The sequence below is a fragment of the Myotis myotis genome, unplaced genomic scaffold, assembly GCF_014108235.1.
Source record: "Myotis myotis isolate mMyoMyo1 unplaced genomic scaffold, mMyoMyo1.p scaffold_m19_p_21, whole genome shotgun sequence".
Taxonomy (NCBI): Eukaryota; Metazoa; Chordata; class Mammalia; order Chiroptera; family Vespertilionidae; genus Myotis; species Myotis myotis.
In genome coordinates, this window is record NW_023416326.1 from 2,763,062 (window position 1) to 2,787,437 (window position 24,376).

At 45.4% G+C, this 24,376-nt stretch overlaps 1 protein-coding gene across 7 annotated transcripts in view; it reads left to right on the top strand.

The window, feature by feature from the left end:
• RGS7 (regulator of G protein signaling 7) overlaps positions 1–24,081 on the top strand; it is a 128,635-nt gene extending 104,554 nt beyond the window's left edge. For 4 of the 7 annotated variants that reach the window (XM_036355097.1, XM_036355098.1, XM_036355099.1 and 1 more), the window contains 9 exons: positions 4,304–4,378; positions 5,272–5,370; positions 7,183–7,244; positions 8,330–8,440; positions 9,680–9,805; positions 11,747–11,933; positions 14,774–14,863; positions 17,718–17,798; positions 23,386–24,081. In XM_036355097.1, the coding sequence (XP_036210990.1) occupies positions 4,304–4,378; positions 5,272–5,370; positions 7,183–7,244; positions 8,330–8,440; positions 9,680–9,805; positions 11,747–11,933; positions 14,774–14,863; positions 17,718–17,792 (825 nt within the window). In that variant the 3' untranslated portion in view covers positions 17,793–17,798; positions 23,386–24,081. Of the gene's footprint in view, positions 1–4,303; positions 4,379–5,271; positions 5,371–7,182; positions 7,245–8,329; positions 8,441–9,679; positions 9,806–11,746; positions 11,934–12,046; positions 12,183–14,773; positions 14,864–17,717; positions 17,799–23,385 lie in introns of those variants that run through there. The other 3 variants (XM_036355100.1, XM_036355103.1, XM_036355101.1) reach the window with 2 other exon arrangements.
• Positions 24,082–24,376: the final 295 nt, after the last annotated feature.

Here is a 24,376-nt window from a genome sequence, read left to right on the forward strand (position 1 = left end):
CTTGGAAAATTACTTAAAGATTGCCACTTTTGTGTAAGATGACCAGGGTTCAGTGATGCAGAATCTATATACATAAAAGCCTAAGCAACCATTTAACCGGTCGCCTGGTAGCTATGACACACACTGACCATCAGGGGGCAGATGCTCCAACCGGTAGGTTAGTTTGCTGCTGGGGTCCGGCCAATCGGGACTGGGAAAGATGGGCTGGACACACCCTGGAGCCCTCCCGCGGTCCCTCCCCGGCCCTGATCGTGCACCAGTGCGAGGGCCTCTAGTTTAATTTATAAAACTGCATTTTTTCCACCGTGATATCACTTGCTTACTTACTGTCGGCATTGGAGTTGCCTGATCCTTTCAAACACTGGAAGGAAGGAAACACACACAGGGAGTGGGCCTAAGCCATCAGTCGGACATCCCCCGAGGGCTCCTGGACTGTGAGAGGGTGCAGGCTGGGCCGAGGGACAACCCCCCCTCTCCAGTGCATGATTTTCGTGCACTGGGCCTCTAGTTAGTAGAATAAATAACAGGCTCCCGGCATCACAGGAATCAAGATTGATGAGAATCCCTTGAAATTGTCCTCTTGATTATCTTCAGGTTCGGACCAAAATAGGTCTGCCTTCCAAAAATTTATTTCAGACACAGCTATGTCAATTTCAGATAGCAGTGCAGTTGTTAAATTCCCTGTTGAGTTTTTTTTTTCTCTTTCGAATTCACAGAAGATTGGAACTGAGATTTAACTGCCTTTCCTACTCAAAATTCAGCTTGAGTTTTATTGCAAACAGTGAAAAAGGATTATGAGTTCCCAGGCATACGTACTGCAAGGCTGTGGAATAGGGTTTTGCTTATTTGTTGGTTCATTTGAAGCCATCTCTGGAAGCAGGTCATTGCTCTGTCTCCGTGTGTGTCCACTTTAGGCCCCTGGACCTTGGATGCTCCTGGGAGCCCGGAGGACTCCCCATGCCGGCTCCCCGGCACTTTCAATTGCTCAATTTTTCTGTAAGCCTAAAACTGCTTTGAACTAGTATTTTTTTTTTAAAAAAAAAAAAGCTTAGATAAAACTCTTTTCATTGTTCTTAATATATATTTTTTATTTATTTCACAGAGGAAGGGAGAGGGAGAGATAGAAACATCAATGATGAGAGAATCACGGATCGGCTGCCTCTTGCACGCCCCCTACTGGGGATGGAGCCCATAACCCGGCATGTGCACTAACTGGGAATGGAACCATGATCTCCTGGTTCATGGGTCGATGCTCAGCCACTCCCTTCCTCTCTAAACTCAATAAAAACATATTTTTTTAAAAAAACATGTACTGTGTCACAAAAGGAAAAATCTTCTCCCATGATTTAATTGTATTTGAACCCATAAGTATGTCTGTTACAAACCTTAAGTTTCCAGAATCCCGTCTTTCTGAAGGATTTCCAGGAATATGCATATATCTTACTGTCAACTCTCTTTGCCACCTCATTCTGAAATCTCCCTTCCTTTCTCGTGTGGGGCATCATTGTGCTCAGTCACACATCAGCTACAGTGATTGATTTTATTTTATTATTATTTTTTTAATCCTCACCCAAGGATATTTTTCCCATTGATTTCTTAGAGAGTGGGAAGGGAGGGAGGAAGGGCGAGGGAGAGAGGGAGAGAAACATCAGTATGGGAGAGATTGATTTGAGAGACTTGTTCTCCCTTGCCGACTCAGAGCTCTGCCCTTCTGAAGAGTCCTGTTATCCCAAGTTACTCAAACACATGTGCCTCCCGCTGCAATGAATAAAAACGCATTATGCCAAGAAAGGAATTAAATGGCATTGACATTCCTTTAAATAAAATATCAACAATAAAACCAAAAAATTCCAGCGTCTGTTTCACAGCCCATTAAGGCATTTCCACGAACACGGCGGCAGTCATATTTCTCAGTAGCAGGCACCTTTTTGCTCCTTCGGGAATGGATTCCGAGGTGTTCAATTCTGCCTTTTAATAAATAGTATGAAAGTAACGTGACGGCCCAGCTTCATTCTGCTGAAAATAAATGCAGCTTTAAATCGCTGGGAATAACTTATGATTCTTTTCTAGGCCAATGTAAACACCACATATTATTCCTTACATCCAATATTATGTACTTAAATATTCTATCTGGCAAATAGTATACATATTTGAACATTTTTATTAAGTGCCTACTGGGTCATGGAAATGTTATCTCTATCTTACTGGGAAGATATGTTTAGCAGTGTGGGTCACCAGCGTACGTATAACGTTTCACGTGAGTTGGTGCCAGCTCCTGGTACATAATATATATGCTTCAAAAAGATACCTGCCTTTCTGTGCCCGGCCGGTGTGGCTCAGCAGCTGAGCATCGACCTATGAACCAGGAGGTCACCGGTTTGATTCCCAGACAGGGCACATGCCAAGGGTTGCAGACTCGATCCCCATGTGGGGCGTGCAGGAGGCGACCGATCAGTGATTCTCTCTCATCATTAATGTTTCTCGCTCTCTCTCTCCCTCTCCCTGCCTCTCTGAAATCAATAAAAATATATTTAAAAAGATATATAGTAACTGCCTTTTTAAAATAACAACATGATTTTATTGAAATCAGAGTGCTTAAAAACAACCCTAGCCAGTTTGGCTCAGTTGATAGAGCGTCGGCCTGCAGACTGAAGGGTTCTGGGTTTGATTCCGATCAAGGGCACGTGCCCAGGTTGTGGGCTCCATCCCCAGTAGGGGGCATGCAGGAGGCAGCTGATCCATTGATGTTTCTCTCTCTCTCTCTCTCTCTCCCTCACCCTCTCCCTCTCCCTTCCTCTCTGAAATAAAAAAAAAAAGTATTTTTTTGAAAAGTGCTTAAAAACAAAAAGTAGTTCGTACTCCTCAGATGTATAAAGAAAATTCATTTTCCGCATTTTCTGTAATTGCTCTATTTTCCTCAGACCCATGTAAAGGGTAGGTTTCAACGTGTGCGCTTAGCATGTTGCAGTCATGTAAACCACGGGTTAGGTAACTGAGCCACTTTTAGGTAAACGATCAGACCCTCAGATTTAGTCCCACTTTGCAAGATTCCCTAGGGATAGAAATTTGGCGAGAGAAGGTTTGGGTATTCTTCTGTGTTTTTTAAAGATATTTGTATTGATTTCAGAGAGGAAGGGCGAGGGAGAGATGGAAACACCAATGATGAGAGAGAGTCATGGACCGGCTGCCTCCTGCATGCCCCCCGCTGGGGACTGAGCATGTTATGAATAGCCACAGGGCCCTGGGCAGAAAAACAGGTTCCCCACCCCGGCTCGAGGTGAAGGGGCCCAGCTCTCCCACCCCCACATTCACAGGCTCCCTCTTCCTTGTCTGGGCACTTCTCTCCCTCTCTCCACCCGCCTGGGTTTCTGCCTCCCAGGAGAAGAACGGGACAGGACACCTGTTGAGCTCCGCCTCTCGCCTTTATTCCTCCTTTTCTCCAGGTTCTGGGAGGACAGGCCTTCCCTTTCCTGCGTGTTGCACCCCCACTGTTCCCTCCCCGTGGCCTCTGGGAGGAGATCTCTGTGACCCATCTTGCCTTGCTTGGCTCGGGGTGTGTGGACAGAAGCCTGAAGGATCTCAGTGCCTCCCCTGCCCTTTACTGAGGGACTCAGACCCAGGGGCGGAAGGCTGCAAGGAAGTGGCCACTGAATAGGAAATGAAAGCATGTTGCTGTCATATGTCCAGGGCACTATCCCTGTTCCATCTAGCTCCATGGGCCTGCATCCCGGCTGGTTATTAAAAACCGCTGAAGGTCTTGTACAAAGTACGGATGCCAGGCCGCCACAGACGAATGAAATCAGAGCCTCGGCCATCGATCAGCCCGAGGCTGGGGGGCTGGGGGGGGTTAAGTAAATGGCTCAGCGTTGCTTCGTCAGTGCGTCCCCCTCCGTGGTGCCCTGCCTTCCGCCTGCACTGCCCAGCGGCCCTCTGTGCCCGGCCTATGAACCAGGAGGTCACGGTTAGATTCCCGATCAGGGCACACGCCCGGGTTGTGGGCTCGATCCCCACTGTGGGGCGTGCAGGAGGCGGCCGATCAGTGATCCTCTCTCATCATAGATGTTTCTCTCTCTCCCTCTTCCTTCCTCTCTGAAATCAATAAAAATATATGTATTTTTCAAAAAGAATGTAACTGATTTTGTCACCGACCACAGCTGATGGACGTGGCTGTGGCCTTTTAGAAGGAGTGGCCATCAGGGCCTGTCATCTGGGCCTTTGCTCGGGTTCAGGCGGGCAAGTCATCCACTCAGGATCAAAAACTTGACGGTCAAAGGTTCCTCTTTCTCTCTGCTCCCACCTGCAGCCCGGGTGCGTGAACACCACGGAAGTGGACATCAAGAAGTCGTCCCGAATGAGAAACCCACACAAAACCCGGAAGGTAAGACCCCCCCCCCCCCCGCCCGGGCGTCGTGCTGACCTCAGGAATGAGCTTCGCATGAACACCTCTGCCCCCCTTCATCCAGAGTCTTCGAGTGTCTCCCCTGCTCGTCCCTGTTGCTTGGCCAGAGGAAAAGCTTGGCCCTCAAGCCCCCGTCGTCCTCCGGTGCCCCTCTCCTGGGGACCCAGCCCCATCCTGGGGCAGCAGGTGTCTGTGCCAGGGAAGGGGCAGGGCTGCCGAGGGCCCCCCAACCCTCCATCGGGGAGAAGGGCCATCAGCAATGGGAGGCCTCTCTTTCAGAGACCAGGCGACGAGGAAATGGAGACAGGGACTAGCTGAGAAAAATGGTGCTCATGAGAGAAAGGCATTTTAGTTTTTTTAATAACATGTTTTTATTGATGTTAGAGAGGAAGGAGAGGGGCGGAGAGAGAAGCATCAAGTTCATAACCTAACCACGTCTTTGTTTCAGAGCTGTGCTTCTGTTTTACACCCCTAAGACATTTAGGATAGCGGTGCCTTTTTTTAAAAAAATATATTTTATTGATTTTTTACAGAGAGGAAGGGAGAGGGGTAGGAAGTCAGAAACATCAATGAGAGAGAAACATCCGTCAGCTGCCTCCTGCACACCCCCTACTGGGGATGTGCCCGCAACCAAGGTACGTGCCCTTGCCCGGAATCGAACCTGGGACCCTTCAGCCCGCAGGCCGACGCTCTAGCCGCTGAGCCAAACCGGTTACGGCTGTACCTTTTGAATTTTGATCAGAAGCTTAAACAGATCTGCCCCGAGGTTACCTTCCTGAATATATCACACAAAATTACCTGTCAGCAACTCCGCGACTGCCCATGCTGTTTTGTCCTAACCTGTTTCTTTTTTTTTTTTCCATTTCATATAGTCTGTCTATGGTTTACAAAACGATATTCGAAGTCACAGCCCCACCCACACACCCACGCCAGAAACGAAACCTCCCACAGAAGATGAGTTACAGGAGCAGGTGGGTCGGCCTGTACCATGGCCTGTGAACGGTTTGCAGAGTCGCAGCTATGAAAACCAGGCGGTGAATGTGTAATAGCAGATGTTTTAAAAGCTTACTCGTAGGGTTGACTGTTTCATAGGGAAGAATTTTCAGTTAAAAAGTAATGAAACTGGCTCATTGTAAGATAGGCAGTCAAAACTCCTCAGTATGTAACTCCCCAAGTCCTTTATCTCTACCCCATTTTTTAAAGTCACACGCACTAGTTTATTTTGTACCCCGACACGGGGTCTCATAGAATGAGAAGACAACATGTTGTCTGCATCGCCATGGCTTCACCATGTCCAATCATGTGACATGATTTTCACAAATGAGTGATTATTCTTGTTTCTACAGTCTGGTCGCTAACTCTATACGCCTCTTGAAGTTTTCCCTTACCAGCGCTGGTGTAAGGTCATGGTATACATCACATCTTGTTTTACCAATTGATCAATCATTTTGTCTCCGAGTAATATTGCAGTGCAATCACCAGTGTCTCCTATCTAAAATAATAAAAGTGTAATATGCTAATTAGACCAGACAGCCGGACGACCTTCTGGTCGTCCTTCCGGACGACCTTCCGGGCGAAGCTGGGGATGCGAGGGCCGAGGCAAGCCCCTGCTGCTATGAGGGCCGAGCCCCTTGCACGAATTTTGTGCATCAGGCTTCTAGTCAAATAATAATTAACCTCTTGGTTGAGTCAGTCATGGGACTTTTCACCTTTTTTATTCTTTTTTTTCTTATATCTGATTGTAATACGATTTATCAATAATATAATACATTTTTCTAGTATACTTACAGTCCTCATGAAGGAAAAGTAATTCAGATAAAATTTTTGTAGGTTTTTATTGATTTCAGAGAGAGGAAGGCAGAGGGAGAGAGAGAAACATCAGGGATGAGAGAGAATCTTTGATTGACTGCCTCTTGCACACCTCCCTACTGGGAACTGAGCCCCCTACCCGGGCATGTGCCCTGACCAGGAATTGAACCATGGCCTCCTGGTTCATAAATTGATGCTCAACCACTGAGCTACAGAGGCTGGAAAATTCAGAGAATTTTAAATGAAAGTTTCCCAAGTGTGATTATGTCCCTGTGGGTGTTTGAACTGTTGGTAAAATTATTCTCAAAACACATTATTGATGCTTTCATGGGATGGTATCAGGAAGTAGGTTATATTTTGAAATTATAATAACATAACAAACGCATTTATACTCTGAATTCAATAGTTAGGAATTAAGTGTGATTCTGATGTGGTTATTCACCATGAATACATGTTTAAAATCTTTATAACACTTTCGCCTGACCGGTGTGGCTCAGTGGTTGAGCGTTGACCTCTGAACCAGGAGGTCACAGTTTGATTCCTGGTCAGGGCACAGGCCCAGGTTGTGGGTTAGATCCCCAGTGTGGGGCGTGCAGGAGGCAGCTGATCAATGATTCTCTCTCATCACGGATGTTTCTCTCCCTCTCCTTTCTTCTCTGAAAAACAATAAAAAAAATATTTAAAAAACATAAAATCTTTATAACACTTTAAAAGAAAGTTACATTTTGTTAAAACAGGCAGAATATTTAAATTCATTGCTGTTCTAAAGCTATTGGTTATATTTACATTGAAGCAGATTTTAATTTTTTAGCTCTTTCAGATCTCTCTCATTTGATTTTTTTTTTAACAGACTTTGGAATTTTACTGATGTAGAACATGTTCTTGTTTGGAATTTCCCAGTTTATCAGAAATTAGAGCTGAAAATTGTGAGACTCTCACGACTTATGTAACTATTTCTTTAACTCTGTTTTCAGATAAACTATTGGCAAATACAGTTAGATAGACATCGGTTAAAAATGTCAAAAGTTGCTGATAGGTAAGTATTTGGAGATGCCCATATGCACTTACACTTTCTATCTGACAATGAAATCTGATAAAAATGGTAAAAGAACTGTTGGAAGGGGGCTGAGATAAGTGATTGGAACCCTGTAATAAATGTTATTTTGTTTGTCCTCATTTCTTTTTAAATATTTTTATGGACTTCAGAGAGGAAGGGAGAGGGAGAGAGAAACATCAATGATGTGAGAGAATCATTGATTGCCCCCTGCACGCCCCCTACTTAGGGCAGAGCCTGCAACCTGGGCATGTGCCCTGACTGGGAATCGAACCGTGACCTCCTGGTTCATAGGTCGACGCTCAATCACTGAGCCACACCAGCTGGGCTGTCCTGTTGCAGTTTAAATTAATTACAGAATGATCCTTATTGTCTTACATCCCTAGAGGTCCAATCCTTGTGCAGCCAGAATCTGATACAGGAGATAATTCCAGGGCCCTGAATCTTCTCCTCCTGCTGGGAGAAATGGCCCTTTCAACTCCTGAAGTTGGCCTTTCTTTAAATTCACACTGAATTCTTGCAGAACCTCAAAATTGGAATTAAACTCAGATTTTATATTTTTCCCAGTTCTTTATTTAAATCTGTTCTAAATATCCCTTGCATTCTGCACTTTGAGGCATTGTCAGATCCTACCTCTTCGACTTACCTAATTTCTATAAATACTTTAGAAAAAAATGACTTTTTAAGCTCTTTTCCAAGTTGGCTCAAATCACTTCAGCTGCGGGCGACTGGTCGACCAAGGATCGGAGCTGGCCCTTAGCCCTGCCCTTCACACACTGACCTCTTCTGTTCTGTTTATTGTAAATGGAGGGATATCGGCTCACACGGCGTAGGCATGGCGGGGGGTGGGGGAGTGGTGAGGATGGACTCCTTGGGCACATTTGCCTTCTGAGAAGCACAATAAGTGAATGCATGTAAGTCATTGAAATGTGAAAACGGCCATTGGATTTCATGCTGGAAACCAGCACGGATTCCTTGGCCAGACATTTTCATAGTGTTCCTTACTTTGGGCTGGTTGTAACCTCAGCCAGACAGCTGAGGGACATGAACATGTTTCTTCTCTCCAGTCTGCTAAGCTACACGGAACAGTATTTAGACTACGACCCATTTTTTGTGCTGCCTGACCCTTCCAACCCATGGCTGTCTGACGACACTACTTTCTGGGAACTGGAAGCGAGGTGAGTGCCGTGTTCCCGTCCCTCGAAATATTTCCCTGATTTCAGCGTTTGGGTTCAACAGGAAGGATTCGATAGCTGAGTCGTGGTCCCTATAATTTTACTCGGTGTCTACATTAGCCTGTGATATAACGTTCTTACTATAAAGGCAATGGCTTTGAACCTTGGATATTTGAATTTGCATTAACATTTGCATTTCCAAAAGACAAGTGCAGAATAGAGGTGTAAAGGTTAAGGTAGACCAGTCAGAATTGGGATCTTCGGTTCTTTAAATTTAGCTTATTGTCTTAGCTTCCTTAAAAACCCACGTAGGCACAAGGGCCCATGTGTTCGAGTAAAACTGAATCCTAACTCCATACCTAAGTAAACTATATGCCTTTATACATTCAATTTTAAAACAAAAGGACCTTACTCTAAGAGAAATTGGCAAGAGACTGGCTTCTTAAGAAAACCAAAGGCACCATTAAGGACTCCCTGGTTTCTTGCACGAGCCAGGAAAGAATCCTATTACCAGTCTTGACCGCGTGATGAAAAGACCATTGCATGTCGCTTCATAGAGGGAGCCTTCTGTACCCTGTAGCACTTCTCCAGCTTGGATGTGGGGACCTTCTCTTTCTTTTGCCTCCGTGCAGGGCTTCTTAAATGCTTGAGGAGCACAGAGCTCTTGATGCATAGGTTCTGGATTTCACAGATGGGGAGCTAGAATTCCAAAGGGCCGATGCTCCCCCAGGAATAGGTCACACGTTTAATTGACAGCGGAATCATCAGTGAGGGGGTAGGCCTTTCAGTTCACGATGCATTTTCTCCCAGGACAACATGCTACCATGTGACTGCATGGGGGTGTGGCCACGAAATTGGGCTGTGGGGTCAGAGTGTCTGCTGTTTGCCCCCGATCTCCTGCCTGTCGTTGGCAAGTGGTAACCCTCTCTGTGCTGCGATTTCATCATCTACAAGATGAGAATTAAAATAGTACCTATCTCATAAAGTTGTTGGAAGACACTAAGAGGATCCATATACTGAAAGATCCAACCGATGCTCAACTGACCGTAGACCTCATTATGCATGCCTGGCTTACACCTCGCTACCATTGCATTCAGGGTCATCAATCTGAGATCCCCCGCCCCAAGAGTTCAGTTAAAGACGGGAATGTCAAGACATACATGGTTCTGAGAGGAAATGTAATGGCGGCAAACAGGGCTTGTACTGAACGGAATGTGTCTGGTTTGCTTTTGTCTCCTCAAGCAAAGAACCGAGCCAGCAGAGGGTCAAACGGTGGGGGTTTGGAATGGACGAAGCGTTGAAAGACCCTGTTGGGAGAGAGCAGTTCCTTAAATTCCTAGAGTCCGAATTCAGCTCAGAAAACTTGAGGTAAGACGTGTGCCCGCCATGGGTTGTTGGGTTGCAGCTTCCTCTCCCCCTTCAAGGTCACGATAAGCTTCTGAAGGTTATGAGAGCTACGGTTGCTAAGGATTTCCATGAGCCTACCGAGGAACATTTTCTCTATTCAGGTTGCATCATCATTTATTTTTTTTATACAATCCTATATAATAAAAGCCTAATATGCTAAGAGTCCGGTCGACCAGTCGGCCGTTCAACCAATCAAAGCGTAATATGCTAATGCTATGCCAAGGCCGCTCAATCACTCGCGATGACGTGCACTGACCACCAGGGGGTTTATTTTTACCCTGTCTTTACCCATAAAAATATATTTTTATTGATTTCAGAGAGGAAGGGAGAGGGAGAGAGAAATATCAGTGATGAGAGAGATTCATTGATCGGCTGCCTGCTGTACGCCCCACACTGGGGATCGAGCCCGCAACCCAGGCATGTACCCTTGACCAGAATGGAACCCAGGACCCTTCAGTCCGCAGACCAAAACTCTGTCCATGGAGCCAAACCGGCCAGGGCTAACGATTTCTTATCTCAGAAATTCTATGCCCACTGGTTTCCCTGCTAAGGAATTGCATATGAAACATTCCATCTATCACATATATGTGAAGGGTTCCGATGTCCCTGCAAATGTAAGCCTTTCGGGTTGTTGCCTGGGAGAGCTTCCTGCTTCTGCCATCCCATCACTGTCTGCATTAAATGGCCCAAAATTAGCTACTTGCCCTGATTTCTCCAGCGAGGGCTGTTCTGAGCTGAGCCCAGAGCCCTTTTAACTCCAGGAAAGCTTGGGTGTAATCCCCTTGCCAGGCAGAGCAGAAAGTCCTCTCTGTGCTGACCCTCAGCGCTCAAATGGACACAAGGCCCAGAGACTACAGGACAGTGCACAGCTCTATCCCCCCATCATATGCTGTATGTCACTCACCCTGGGACCCTCCAAACCCCACTTCCGCTCTCATAAATGGGTCTCTAATGTTGCTATTTGGCTTCAATAAAATTGAAGTTGCACAGAATGGGGGCTCTGGCCCATCCACTTTTTTTTAAAGATATTTTTATTGATTTCAGAGAGGAAGGGAGAGGGAGAGAGAGAAACATCAATGATGAGAGAGAATCATGGATCGGCTGCCTCCTGCACGCCCCACCCTGGGGATGGAGCCCACAACCCGGGCCTGTGCCCTGACCGGGACTCGAACCCTGACCTCCTGGTTCATAGGTCGACGCTCAACCACTGAGCCACGCCGGCCGGGCATGGCCGATCCACTTTTAACAGCAAACACTTAAATTATTTTCAATATTTCCTTATGAAACATTTTACACCTTTGAATACAACTAATAAAGAAAAATCGGTAAAGGCTCAATGTAGGAAGCCCTCAGAGAAAGTGAATTCATCTTTAGGCCTCATTGTGGATTGATTTTATGAGGATTTTCAGATTATGAGACATTGTGTAACCAGACAATCAATGGGTCCAAGCTGCCGGTCACAACATGAGCCAATTCAGCAGAGACAGGGGTGAGTCCTAGATGAGTGTTGATTCCAGTCCTGCCGGCAGCGTGGAGAGCAGCAGGGCACCCACAAACGTCTGCTCTGCCCCCCACCATCAGCCAGCTGCTTATATTGGGGAGAAGGACAAAGATCACTTGGGAAAGTAGGTAAATGGGCTAATGGGCAGTTTCTGCTGCAAAATTGTTAATATTTTCATGATCACAGGCAGCGCCTGGGTGGGGAGAAGGGGGCCGCATGTCCGGGTGAGCGCCCAGGCCCACAGGCTGCTCCCAGGCAGGTTAGGCTGTGCCTTCTCCAATCAGAACACCACCATCGCGGCCAACAGAGCGTGATGACTGTCCCTTACCGTCCGAGCTGGTCCCCAACAGCCTGTCTCCGCCCCATCCATTGGAGTGAATGCTCGGTGTCGCCCCACGCAGGTTCTGGCTGGCGGTGGAGGACTTGAAGAAAAGGCCCATCAGGGAAGTCCCCTCTCGGGTGCAGGAAATATGGCAAGAATTCCTGGCTCCGGGAGCCCCCAGTGCCATCAACTTGGACTCCAAGAGCTACGACAAAACCACGCAGAACGTGAAGGAACCCGGACGGTACACGTTCGAAGACGCTCAGGTGGGTACACGTGGGCCTCGCGTTGGGTCACGCACGTGCTCCCACGGAGCTGGTGGGTGGAGAGACTTGTACTTTGCTTTTCTGGTCATGGGCAGCCGTGTCTAATATTCCAGCTTAGGTCACGGTGTGTAACATAACTCCGATTGAGCTGGGCGAGTACAGGTTGCGACCCCTGAAAATGCATCCTGCCTATCAGATATTTCCATGACGATTCGTGACAGCAGCAACATGACAGTGATGAAGTCGCCACGGAAATAATTCTATGGTTGGGGGTCCCCACCACATGAGGAACTGTATGAAAGGGTCGCGGCATCAGGAAGGTTGAGAACCACTGTGCTAGAGTGACCTGTTTTGAAAAGCCTGGGAATGTTTGTAAATGTATATGGTTTGATGTGAACCTTTGGTTTGATGTGAATATTTGAAATATTTGAAACCTTTTACTTCATTTTCTACTCGGTCATCCAATAGGTGAGCAGGCATTTATCCAAAGTGGCCCTGGGAGGACGGGGGGGAGGGAGGAGGAAGAGATCAGCCGAAGACCTTGTATGTAGATACGCATAACCCATGGACACAGACAACAGAGGGACATATGTAAAATCAACAGGTTTAGAAAATATATAAAAATAAATTCTTTGGAAATGAAAAACAACAACAAAGTGTCCCAACCTCAGTAACACATTGGACCCCCTTCAGGTGTCTTTCAATATAGAGATTCTAAGACACTGATATTTCTAGATGATTTACTGTTACGCATCGTCGGAACTAAATTAAAGTAGCGTAAGAGATGCCAGACTCAAACCCGTTTCGGCACTGATGATAAAGGGGAATGCTAGATTCAGGCACTTGTTAATTTTCCAAGTTAATTATTTTTCACTCTGCGAAAAGAAACGAAAGGAAATTTATATGAAGATATTAACTTCCTAAGTCAAAATTCCAGTTTTTTTTCCCCCCTCACATTGGACATAATCTCCCCCTTCAGAACAATTTGAATTTCCACTTTCTCTAAGAAAACATTATTCCCCAGAAGAAAAATAAACTTGTAACGAGAGGATATTATTTCCTAACGATGGGTTGCAGCTGGCCTTTAAATCAGAGCACACATCCTTCCTAATTTCTTACGCCACCTCTAGAAAAGGATATTAACTCTAGAACGCATGTCGTATGTTACGTAACAGTGTTACTAAGTAAAATACAGTCTAGAACATGAACAGCGAGCTACACAGATGCCCTTCCTTGATTTTACTCCCAGCTGGAAATATTTCCCCGAGTAGGAAACGAACGCAGCTAACCGAACTTCCGTCCTCCCTCTGTGCTAAGCTCTTCCATGTGGAAATAATTCTGTCCTACAGAGACACGCGACAGGGACCAGGATAAAAACCCTGGCCCTGCTTGCTTCTCTGCTTATTTATTTTGTATTTCAGTTCAAGATAAAATTCCCAGCATTTTTCCTCTGGCGCCAACAAGGCGGAAACTGTTTGGCATCACCTTCCTGACGTGGTAAAAGGAATTATTTAGCCCTGGCCTGTGGTGCTCCATGGTTAGAGCGCTGGCCTGCACACTGAAGGGTCTCCGGTTGGAATCTAGGTCAAGGGCGTGTACCTGGGTTGCCGGTTCGATCCTGGCCCCTGTCAGAGCACATGCGGGAGGCACCCGATCAGTATGTCTTCCTCACGGTGATGCTTTTCTCTCTCCCTCGCTCCCACGCTCGGTCCCTCCCCCTTCCTCTCTCGAAGCTTGTCCTCCATCCGTTTTATAAAATGGATGTGAAATGGTTACCAGTCTCGCTGAGGCCCTGCGAGGACCACATTAACCAATACAGGCGCTCAGACGCGAACCTGGCATACACTCAAGTAGATTTGAGTGCTTGCTGCGCACAGCTCCACGCCCTGCTCAGCACTTACCATGCCTTTCATTCTCACGAGAACTCTATATTCTGCACTAGAAATGAAAGCGGAGGGAAATGGGCCAATCGGCCCAAATTTGTACTGTGTGACTGAGATCTTTAGCAAGAGAGTGTCTGATTCCCAAAATGCCCGAACAAAGACATGATTTCACTCTTAACAGCTACAAACCGATACGGTTTTCAATGTCCCGGACGCTTGGAGAGGAACCTTGGGCTAGAGCAGTGGTTCTCGACCTTCCTCACGCTGCGACCCTTTAATAGGGTTCCTCATGTTGTGGTGACCCCCAATGTCTTTGTTACAAATGGAACATCATTAAAGCATAGTGATTCATCACAGAAACAACATGTAATTATCTATGTGTTTTCCGATGGTCTTAGGCGACCCCTGTGAAAGGGTCGTTCGACCCCCAAAGGGGTCGCGACCCACAGGTTGAGAACCGCTGGGCTAGAGCGAGGCTCCATCCTGACGTATGGAAGTGCATTCAGAGCAACTCCACGTTATTGCTGATGTGTTTGAGACGACAAAACCTGAGTCATTTCTAAAATTATATATTTTCTCCAAATAAGAAGAGGCTGGGACATCCAGACACCCTCAGAGGGTTCGACACTCGACATTGACCTAGAGTAGTTTGAAGCGCTAGCAGATTGATTTATCTTCCCAAATAATCCACAACAATCGACAACTTGATGTAGAATCCCTTTATGGCATTCTGTTAACGAAATCCCATTGGCGTTCTGTGTAGCTCCTCAGCCAGTTTTTAAAATTGATTTATGAATAAGATCTGTCAACATAAGGTGTTCTCGGCAGCAGCAGAGTCGGCCTTTATTGCTAGCTGCTTCCAGATTGGTTTTCCAACTGTCTGTTGTCTTCTGGTCGCGGTGGTTGGTTTCCCCTGAGAAATGACGGAGCCGCGCCCTAACCATTATTTCTTTCCAGGAGCACATTTACAAACTGATGAAAAGTGACTCATACCCACGTTTTATACGATCCAGTGCCTACCAGGAGCTTCTGCAGGCAAAGAAAAAGGTACCGGTTCCTTGTGACCTTTTCAAGTCGGGTTCTCAGTTATAATTCTTTGGGGTGGTGACCTCCATGGGGCCCCGGGGAAGTGGACAAAGGTAAGTGAACACACCCGAGACCCTCCCCAAACCTGTGCATTGTATAAGAGCCATTTACGTTCTCTTTGCTTCTCTTTGTTGATCGCTTATTTTCTTTTTTGTTTGTTTCTGTAGATGTTCTTGTTTTACAGATTTTTTTAAGCGGTTTTTCATGTTTCATGTTAGTCTTCGATATGCCTAGTTCAAGGAAATAAAAAATTGCAATAGCCCGGCATTGTGGCTCAGTGGTTGAGCATCGACCTAGGAACCAGGAGGTCACGGTTCAATTCCCGGTCAGGGCACGTGTCCGGGTTGCTGATCCCCAGTAGGGGGCGTGCAGGAGGTGGCCTGTCAGTGAGTCTCTCTCATCATGGATGTTTCTCTCTCTCACTCTCCCTTCCTTTCTGAAATCAATAAAAGCATATTTTTAAAAATTGCAATAAAGAAAGGAAAAGAACGATCTCATTAAGCAAATTTTCTTTGTTCACAGTAAACTAGAATATATGTTTTTATCCACAGACCCCAAAACTAAAAATACTCTTTTTTTTTCCCCCCAATGGTACCTGTCAAAATGTAGGGATATTGGCTTCTGAATATTTTTCACTTGGTATTTAGCCTGAATCCCTCAGTATCCCCACAATGAATTTTAGGCATCTAAGATAGTACCCATCCACATTCTGGAAGAATTGCAATAGACCTCATTATTCAATTCATGTTTATCTTCAAAGTCTTCCTGTCGAGAGTACCCTATCTCATCCAGGTGACGTGATACGGACTACCTGGACATAAACATCTCCACTCATTGTTTCTTAGCATGAAAAGCGTTCATAGCTTCTTTAAATTCTGAGATGAAACTGTAATTTTTTATACTTCAGGATCAGCCTTAGGCTAATGGGATTTTTTCAAAGTACTCTGTAGACCAGCGGTTCTCAACCTGTGGGTCGCAACCCCTTTGGGGGTCGAACGACCCTTTCACAGGGGTCGCCTAAGACCATCGGAAAACACATATATAATTACATATTGTTTTTGTGATGAATCACTGTGCTTTAATGATGTTCAATTTGTCACAATGAAAATACATCCTGCATATCAGATATTTACATGACGATTCATAACAGTAGCAACATGACAGTGATGAAGTAGCAACGAAAATAATTTTATGGTTGGGGGTCACCACAACATGAGGAACTGTATTAAAGGGTCACGGCATTAGGAAAGTTGAGAACCACTGCTGTAGACAGATCATCCCATACAGCAACCACTGGCCACATGGGGTGTTTAAGCTTAAATGGAAGTTGAGATCACACAGAATTCTAGCCAAATACGAAGTCCTCCATGATCACAGCTAAGGGCTTCTGAAATTTTGGACAGCGTAGAATGAAATTGCCATCTTTCAGACATTTCCATTGGATGGTAGTGTTTTATAAAATTACTAGTTCTCAGCAGCAATCTGGTTCTGATGGAAAATTATTAGGAATGAACGCCTCTAGATTTTCAAAGACTTGGCAGATGGCAGCATAAACACGTCGCTGTGTCAGTGTATCTTCTTCATTTTAGTGTAGTTGCATTTTACTTGAAATCCCGCCATTTTGTTTGCACGAGAAGAGTTTTGATGTTTAAAATAAAAATCATTGCCCGGCCAGCGTGGCTCAGTGGTTGAGCATCGACCTAGGAACCAAGAGGTCACAGTTCGATTCCCTGTCAGGGCACATGCCCGGGTTGCGGGCTCGATTCCCAGTAGGGGGCGTGCAGGAGGCAGCCGATCAATGATTCTCTCTCATCACGGATGTTTCTCTCTCCCTCTCCCTTCTTCTCTGAAATCAATAAAAAGATTTTTAAAAAATAATAAAATAAAATAAAGTCTTTAATAAAAGGAGGCCGTCCTTGGCAGCTCGGCCCCCTTCCGGTCCCCGTGGGTTAGGACATGATTTGGTGTTTTATCATTTCCTCTCCAGTGTCTTTCTGCTCTGTTTTCTTGCTTTCTTTCTTTTTTTTTTTTTTACGTTCCCTGTTTCCCTTTGCCTTGCCCCGCCCCACACGTGTTAAGTCGGAACCCTCCATGGATCGCAGAACATCTTTTGAGAAATTTGCACAGAATGTGGTAAGTCTTCCTTGGGGAGGAATGACGCATCCTTAAGCCCAATCAAGCAATGTCCCCAGTTTCTCACCCCGTCTCCCACTCGGGTGTAACAGCCAAGGTGCTGCCTCGATTCAAATCCAGAACTTGGTTTCTATCTACCCTTGGGTCTCAGCCCTTTCCAGGGTAGAAAAAGAAGTCTCCTATGAAAAACTGCAAGTCCCGATCAAACGAAGGTTTGCAGAGACCCCCATATTATAATACGTAAAATGAAGAAATCATTATTTTCTTAACGTTTTTCTTTTTATTCACTATATCCCTTTATTAAAGAGAGTGCATGGGTTTCTGTGATCTCCCCCTTGGCTTTCTGTAACGCTTAAAAGATGAAGAACAATGAGGGGGCCTGTGCTTTCTACGTCTGTTGGGAGAAAATGACCTATTTGGTCCGAATGGTGGCCGGTGACAAGCTATGCCCCTCACTGGCCCGCCACCAGGCCGCCCTTCTCCTTTCCTGTTCAGGAAAGCTGTTGAACGTTGTTGCCTACCTCATTCGTTCTCTTAGCCTCTAGCCATGTGTTTGGGTGATATATTTGTGTGTGGGATTGTTCCTCCTCTTCTTTTTTTCTTTGTATTGTGCCAGTGCCTTGGGGACTTTCCGACCTGGTGCGAGCTCCAACTAAAGCCTTGACCGCATTTATTTTTATAGGGCAGGAACCTCCCCATTTTCCCATGCCATAAAAACTGTACTCCAACACTGAGAGCCAGCACTAACCTGTTATGAAAAGAGGTAGACCACTCTTGGTTTCTACTCCAGTTCGTCCGCATTGTCTGTGGAGTTGTCTGGTTATAGCTCCATGCTGCTGTGTGTGTGTGTGTGTGGTGTGCTGTGTTGTGGCTTCTGCTGTGATGGCTAGTTCAGTGGAGTTGTGTGTGTTGAAACGTCAGCAAATTGGATTCAACGAAGAGGTGGTGTTTGCTTTTAGTTTCCTTCCAAAGATCTTTGCGGTGGGGAACGTCCGTCGGCTGTGTTTACAAATGGCACGTGGCGACCGTGTGCAGGGATTTTGAAAGACGGTCAAGAGCAGTGTCCACTTGGAACATTCCACGGGGTTGTACAAAGTAAAGGGCTGGGACACGCCGGGCCCCGGGAATGGATCACGTTAGAAACGTCCCACCATTTTGGCGGGATCTGTTGCCGTCTCTGACCTTTAATATAAGATGTCGCCACGGGAAGGGAGGGGAAAGAAACGCCTCAAGGTTTTGGCGGAGAAAGTTGTACTGTGCTCAGCATATTGTCTAAGAATCGTTTCCAATTCGTCCTTTCCGAATGCAATGCCGACAGAATATTGTTCGTGAGGCCAGAGTGGACGTTTCTGTGATAGAATTAAAAATAATACTGCAACTTAAGGAAGATGGGAAGGGGAAGCCAAATGGATGTCTTTCCTCCAACCCCACCCCTGAGTCTGACCAAGTTCCCCAACTCTTAAAACAGCACCACATTTACTTGTTGTTTTGATGTTTTCAGATTCCACATGTAAGTAAAAGCATATGGTATTTGTGTTTCTCTGTCTGACTTACTTCGCTTAGCGCAATACCATCTAGGTCCGCCCATGTTGTCATAAATGACAAGATCTTATTATTTTTTGATGAATATTATTTTATTATATATATGTTACATGTATTAGATATAGATATAGATATAGATATAGATATAGATATAGATATAGATATAGATATAGATAGATAGATAGATAGATATACTAGAGGTCTGGTGCACGGATTCGTGCATCAGTGGGATCCCATGACCTGGCCTGCGGGAATCGGGCCGAAACCAGCAGCCCGACATCCCCCAAGGGGTCCCGGAGTGCGAGAGGGCACTCTGCAAAGTTGCTGTCGCTCGGCAGCTCCTGCATTGAGCATCTGCCCCCTGGTGGTCATTGCATGCCATAGCTACTGGCCGGTCGGCTTATATATATAAATAGGTATCTCCCATCTCTTCTTTATTCATTTAGCTATCACGGGACACCAAGGTTGCTTCCGTATCTTGGCCCTTGTAAATCATGCTGCAGTACACATAGGGCTGCAGATATGTTTTCCAATTAGTGTTTCCATTTTCAGGGGATGGGTGGAAAAGGTGAAGGGGGAGGAGAAGTGCACACTTCCTGTTATGAAATAAATCAACCCCTGGGATAGAATGTACGCACAGGGGATACGGTCAGTAACATCACAACAGTGTCGTATGGTGACAGATGATTACTCCGTTTATTGTGATGATCACATTGTAAGGGATGTAAAGGCAGAATGACTCCATTGAACAATTAAAACAATATACTGTAGCCCTGACCGGTGTGGCTCAGTGGATAGGGCGTCGGCCTGTGGACTGAAGGGTCCCAGGTTCGATTCCGGTCAAGGGCATGTACCTTGGTTGTGGGCACAGCCCCAGTGGGGGTGTGTGCAGGATGCAGCTGATCGATGTTTCTCTCTCATCGATGTTTCTAACTCTCTATCCATCTCCCTTCCTCTCTGTAAAAAAAATCAATAAAATATATTTTTTTAAAAAACCAATATACTGTCCTATTGTATGCCAACTATAAAATAGAATAAAATATTCTATTTTATTTTTCTTTTGTTTTTTGTTAACTTTTATTGTTGAAAATATTATATGTACCCCTTTTGTCCCCCCATTAACCTCTTCTAGCCCGCCCCCCCATCCCTGCCCTAGGCCTTCACCATCCTACTGTTATCTATTTTTGTTTAATCTGACCCTGCACATTAGGTATGATCATAGTCATTATTTCACAAGTGAGAAAACTGAAGGGTCAGAGGAGGGACATAATTGGCCCAGAATCACACCTAGTTGCCCAAGAGAGACATAATTTGCCCAGCTGGCACTGACCCAAAATTTATTTAGTTCCCAAATTCTTTCCCTCCCACTGATCACCTTGCTCCTTGATAAATGCTGCCACCGGCTGACACCCTTCTCTGGAGGGTGAGCCCATTTTCAATTCGTGTTTATTTGTGGAAGTTTAGCGTCCTGGTCCTGCATATTGTTATAACCTGGTTCTAGAAATAGCATCACAAGCCCTAGCTGGTTTGGTTCAGTGGATAGAGCATCAGCCTGTAGACTGAAGGGTCCCAGGTTCGATCCCAGTCAAGAGCACATGCCCAGGTCGCGGGCTCGATCCCCGGGAGGGGGCGTGCAGGAGGCAGCCGATCAGTGATTCTCATCATTGATGTTTCTCTCTCTCTCCCTCTCCCTTCCTCTCTGAAATCAGTAAAAATATATTTTTAAAAAACGATACACAAGCAGATCAGGAACTGAATAAAGGAAGGTTTTGACTTGTATCCGGGCATCTTTGGAACTTTGGGTGTTTTTTTGGGGGGGGGTTGAGTGCTGTAGATTTTATTACTTGAGATTCCAGGTATATTCATACAGGTGAACTATCTGAGAAAATTCCTAGAGCTCCTTGAGTAAATATAATGTTTAATTATAAAGCATATGGTACGGGCTCCCTACCAGAGATCTCACCAACAAACACATAAAGTGAGTCTGGACAGGGATGAACTCTTTTCTCCCCTTTCTCCTCTCGGGGACATGAAACTCACCTCATTTATCATATTTTTGTTGGCATCTATGGTTACCCACCTTGTTTTATTGAAACTCAAGCAGCTTGTGGTGGTAACTTGCCTGAGAAAGCAATTTTAGGAACATCGATTGCTATGAAATGTACCCGACTGCGTAGCCTGTTGGTTTTGGACAATAGATCTTCATTTCCCCCTAGTAGCATCATCCGTTCTGAAATTGCCACTCACGTGCCATAAGCTGTGAATGGCACAGTGGTTTTTGGTCAGAGAGCATCCCAGGGGTTCCTAAGGAATGTTTCAAGGCTGCTGAATAGACAGCCCCCAGTGAGAAACTTCTCCCGGAAACGGAAGTTTCAATAGCATTTCCCCAAGTCCTGTTCTGATGTACTTGACCTTGGGTCGATGGCCGTGGCTCTGAGGCCCCAGCTACCTGTGCTGATGGAGACATCCCGGGGGCCTCTGTGTAATTAGCGTGTAGCCTAGTAGCTCCCATGTACCCAAGCACTACCCCATACAGTGGGGCCTTGACTTACGAGTTTAATTCATTCCGTGACGGAGCTCGTAACTCAAGTTACTCATATGTCAAATCGTTAAAGTGAACGAGTGAGACACGTGATGCTGGGCTGATGTTGTGGCGTTCACTGTGACGTTCGCTGCGCCAGCTAGCGGTGGGGTATCTGAAGCTGGCTCGTAACCTGAATTTTAGCTCGCAACTCAAAGCAAAAAATCGGCCGAGAGATGGCTCGTATCTCGAAAAACTCGTTAGTCAGGACACTCGTAAGTCAAGGCCCCACTGTATTTCCATCCAACAAAATGGCAACAGGCACTTTGCCCCCTATCGGAGGACACACATTGAGAGACATGGCTATTCCTCTTAGGAAGCTCGAGGTGTATAAGAGGGTCGATGTCAACAGGAATAACTCATCTGGGGCTGGCACTACCAGCGGCACCAACGTCGGGTCATTCTTCTCATGAAAGTGATTTCCTACACAGTTCACAGGAGTGTAATTGCTAATCACTTTTCCCAAACGAAACTTTACAGAATGTGTCAAACCTTCAAAAAAAATCTCTCACTTTCAATCAGTCATTCAACTTTTAATAAATTATTTTAAGAAACCCAGGGGTTCACACTCAAGCAAGAGTATCTGTTGCATCTTATAAATGCCAAACAGAAGACACAGTCTGAATGCACAGTTGTGAATTTCTTAAAAGCATCAGGGTATATCTACCTGGAAGAATATTACGCAGCGATTAAAAATTAGATTTTAGAGTAGTGGTTTTCATCTTTATTTTTTGCCACCCACATTTGACATAGTAACGCATACGTGTTTGTGTGTGTTACAACATAAATGGTACTGTATAGAACTAAACTCTAATATATAAACTATCTGTGTTTAGAACTGAAATTATCCTTATTATGTGCAACACTGTCTGAGATATTCTGACCTATTCTATAATATTCAATTATTTTCTTAATGTTGTCTACATCTTTCTAAATTGATTTTCCTACCCACTAACACAATGAATGTGAACAAAACATTATATTAGAAGAAATATGTGTAGCATGGATAATTGATCAAAATATAATTATTTTAATATACATGTTACTCATAATAAGTCATAATATTATGCACAGTGTAATTCCAGTTTTAACAAACCATATTTTTGTATAAAAAGTAGGTGCTGTATTAGTATGTAAAAAACTGTATTTCATATAATGTTTATTTCTTATAATATTTTTCTGTGCTTTTCTCATTTTTCTCTAATGGACCCACTCTACTTTTATTTCAGGAAAATAGTTTTAGCTAAGGGACTTAAAGTATTTGTCTTGTTCTTTCTCAGTCCACACAGAAGCTAGTAATCAGTAGTTAAAGGTAAATGTGCTCCTAAACCATCTCTTTTTAGTCCGTCATGACAGAATTTTTTCAGTGTTCAACATTAAATACACCAGGTTTCAACAATTTGAGTTTATCTTTAACTTTCTAGGAACTCACACTCTATACAGATTCCAATCTGAAATGTTTACCACTCCAGAGTACTTGTGATTAACAGAGACACTTTAGCTTGCAAGATCGCCCCCCCAACATGAAGATGTATTCTAGGCCTTCACACACTATGTGGAATCAGAATATATGGGATTTCTCTGGGCTTGGGGTTGGAGGAAATCAGGTAGGAAAAGACAGGGCAATGCCTTAGGTTTGAAGTAAGGAGCAAAGAGGTTCTTTTCCTTGGATGTATAATTGGCACCTTTCTCTCCGTCACTCTGTAGAATAAGGGACAGACTGAATCTGGAGGGTTCCGCCAGTCACACCATCAGAAATACATTTCACTTAATGAAATCACCCTCTGGGCATCTCTCGATATTTATCAGTGCGGCACCAACCCCAGCAGCTGAGCGAGAATGCTTGCACGTGGCTATCTTCCAGGGCACCTTACTGGGTTTCCTTGTACCGTGTTTACCCCCAGCGGCTAACCTAGGTGTTGCATCATCGCTAAGCCTGGATGGGACGTGGATGGACATGTTTTCTGAGTTGCTGCTCTGTGCTGTGAACCCATCAGTCTGTTTGCAATGGGGAGGAGGCGGGCGGGAGGGGCGGGAGGGTGGGAGGAGGGAGGGGCATCTTGTCCCATGTGTTGCTGGGAGGGAAGCTGGCCCTGGCGTTTGAACTACGATGTACCCAAAGGGTCCCGTGTTCACCCTCGCACACAAATAAGCTGTGAGGAGTAGGTGTTACCTGTGAGCAGGTTTTCAGTGATCATACCGTGTTGCTTTCTGTTTTTTTTCTCAGGGGAAATCGCTCACGTCAAAGAGGCTAACAAGCCTCGTGCAGTCTAACTGATAGGACCACCCTGTAGCATGGAAGCAGACCGAGTGGTTGCCTATACGTTGTCGCTCTCTGTTGTGACCTGGAGCCGAGGACCTTAGGCCAAGATGTTGCATGAGCAAAGGACCCGCGTCGTCCTTCCTTCGTGTGCCATCTCCACGGGACTCCGCCGTCTCCATGCCTCCATGTCCAAACGTTCTCAGCCTACTTCCTCCACGTACCAAGCTGGATCTGTGTCTTTTCCTTTTTAATCAAGTTCAAGTGACGTACACCTTTTACTCCCCCCCCCCCACCTTTCTTTTTTCTTTCCCGTAAAGCTTCAGCTAGACACACAGTTCACTGGCAATGGAATCCGTCACAAACCGGAAGAACTGTCCAAGAAGAGCAGCATCTATCGATCAGTACGCCTACGGCTTCCCATTCATTAAACAATCCATTTAGCCCGGAAAGGCTCATTTCACCGAGGTAGTCGCAGAAACAAGCTCCCATTTCTGTCCGCCGTCTGTACGTTCTCGGTTCCCGTTTCTGCATTTATTTTTATACCGTATTTAAATACGAAACACCTCTTAACTCCCAATGGATTCAAGCGGATTCCTGCCCTGTAAATTTGTGTATGTTTATATCGTTGTTTTATCTTTCATTAAAAGATGCAGAATCTTGTGGCTTCTGTAACTTTTGACTTTCGTGACAGCTGAGAAAAAGAGAATGCTCAGAGAGCATCCACAAAAGTAGAGGAGCAATTTAAACAGTTGCCCTGGCCCTAGCCGGTTTGGCTCAGTGGATTGAGCATCGGCCTGGGGACTGAAGGGTCCCGGGTTTGAATCCGAGCCCTGGTCAGGGCCCATGGGGGAGGCAACCAACTGATGTGTCACATCGATGTTTCTTTGTCTCTCCCCCTCCATTCCACTCTCTCTAAAAAAAATCAATGGGAAAATATCCTCAGGTGAGGATTAAA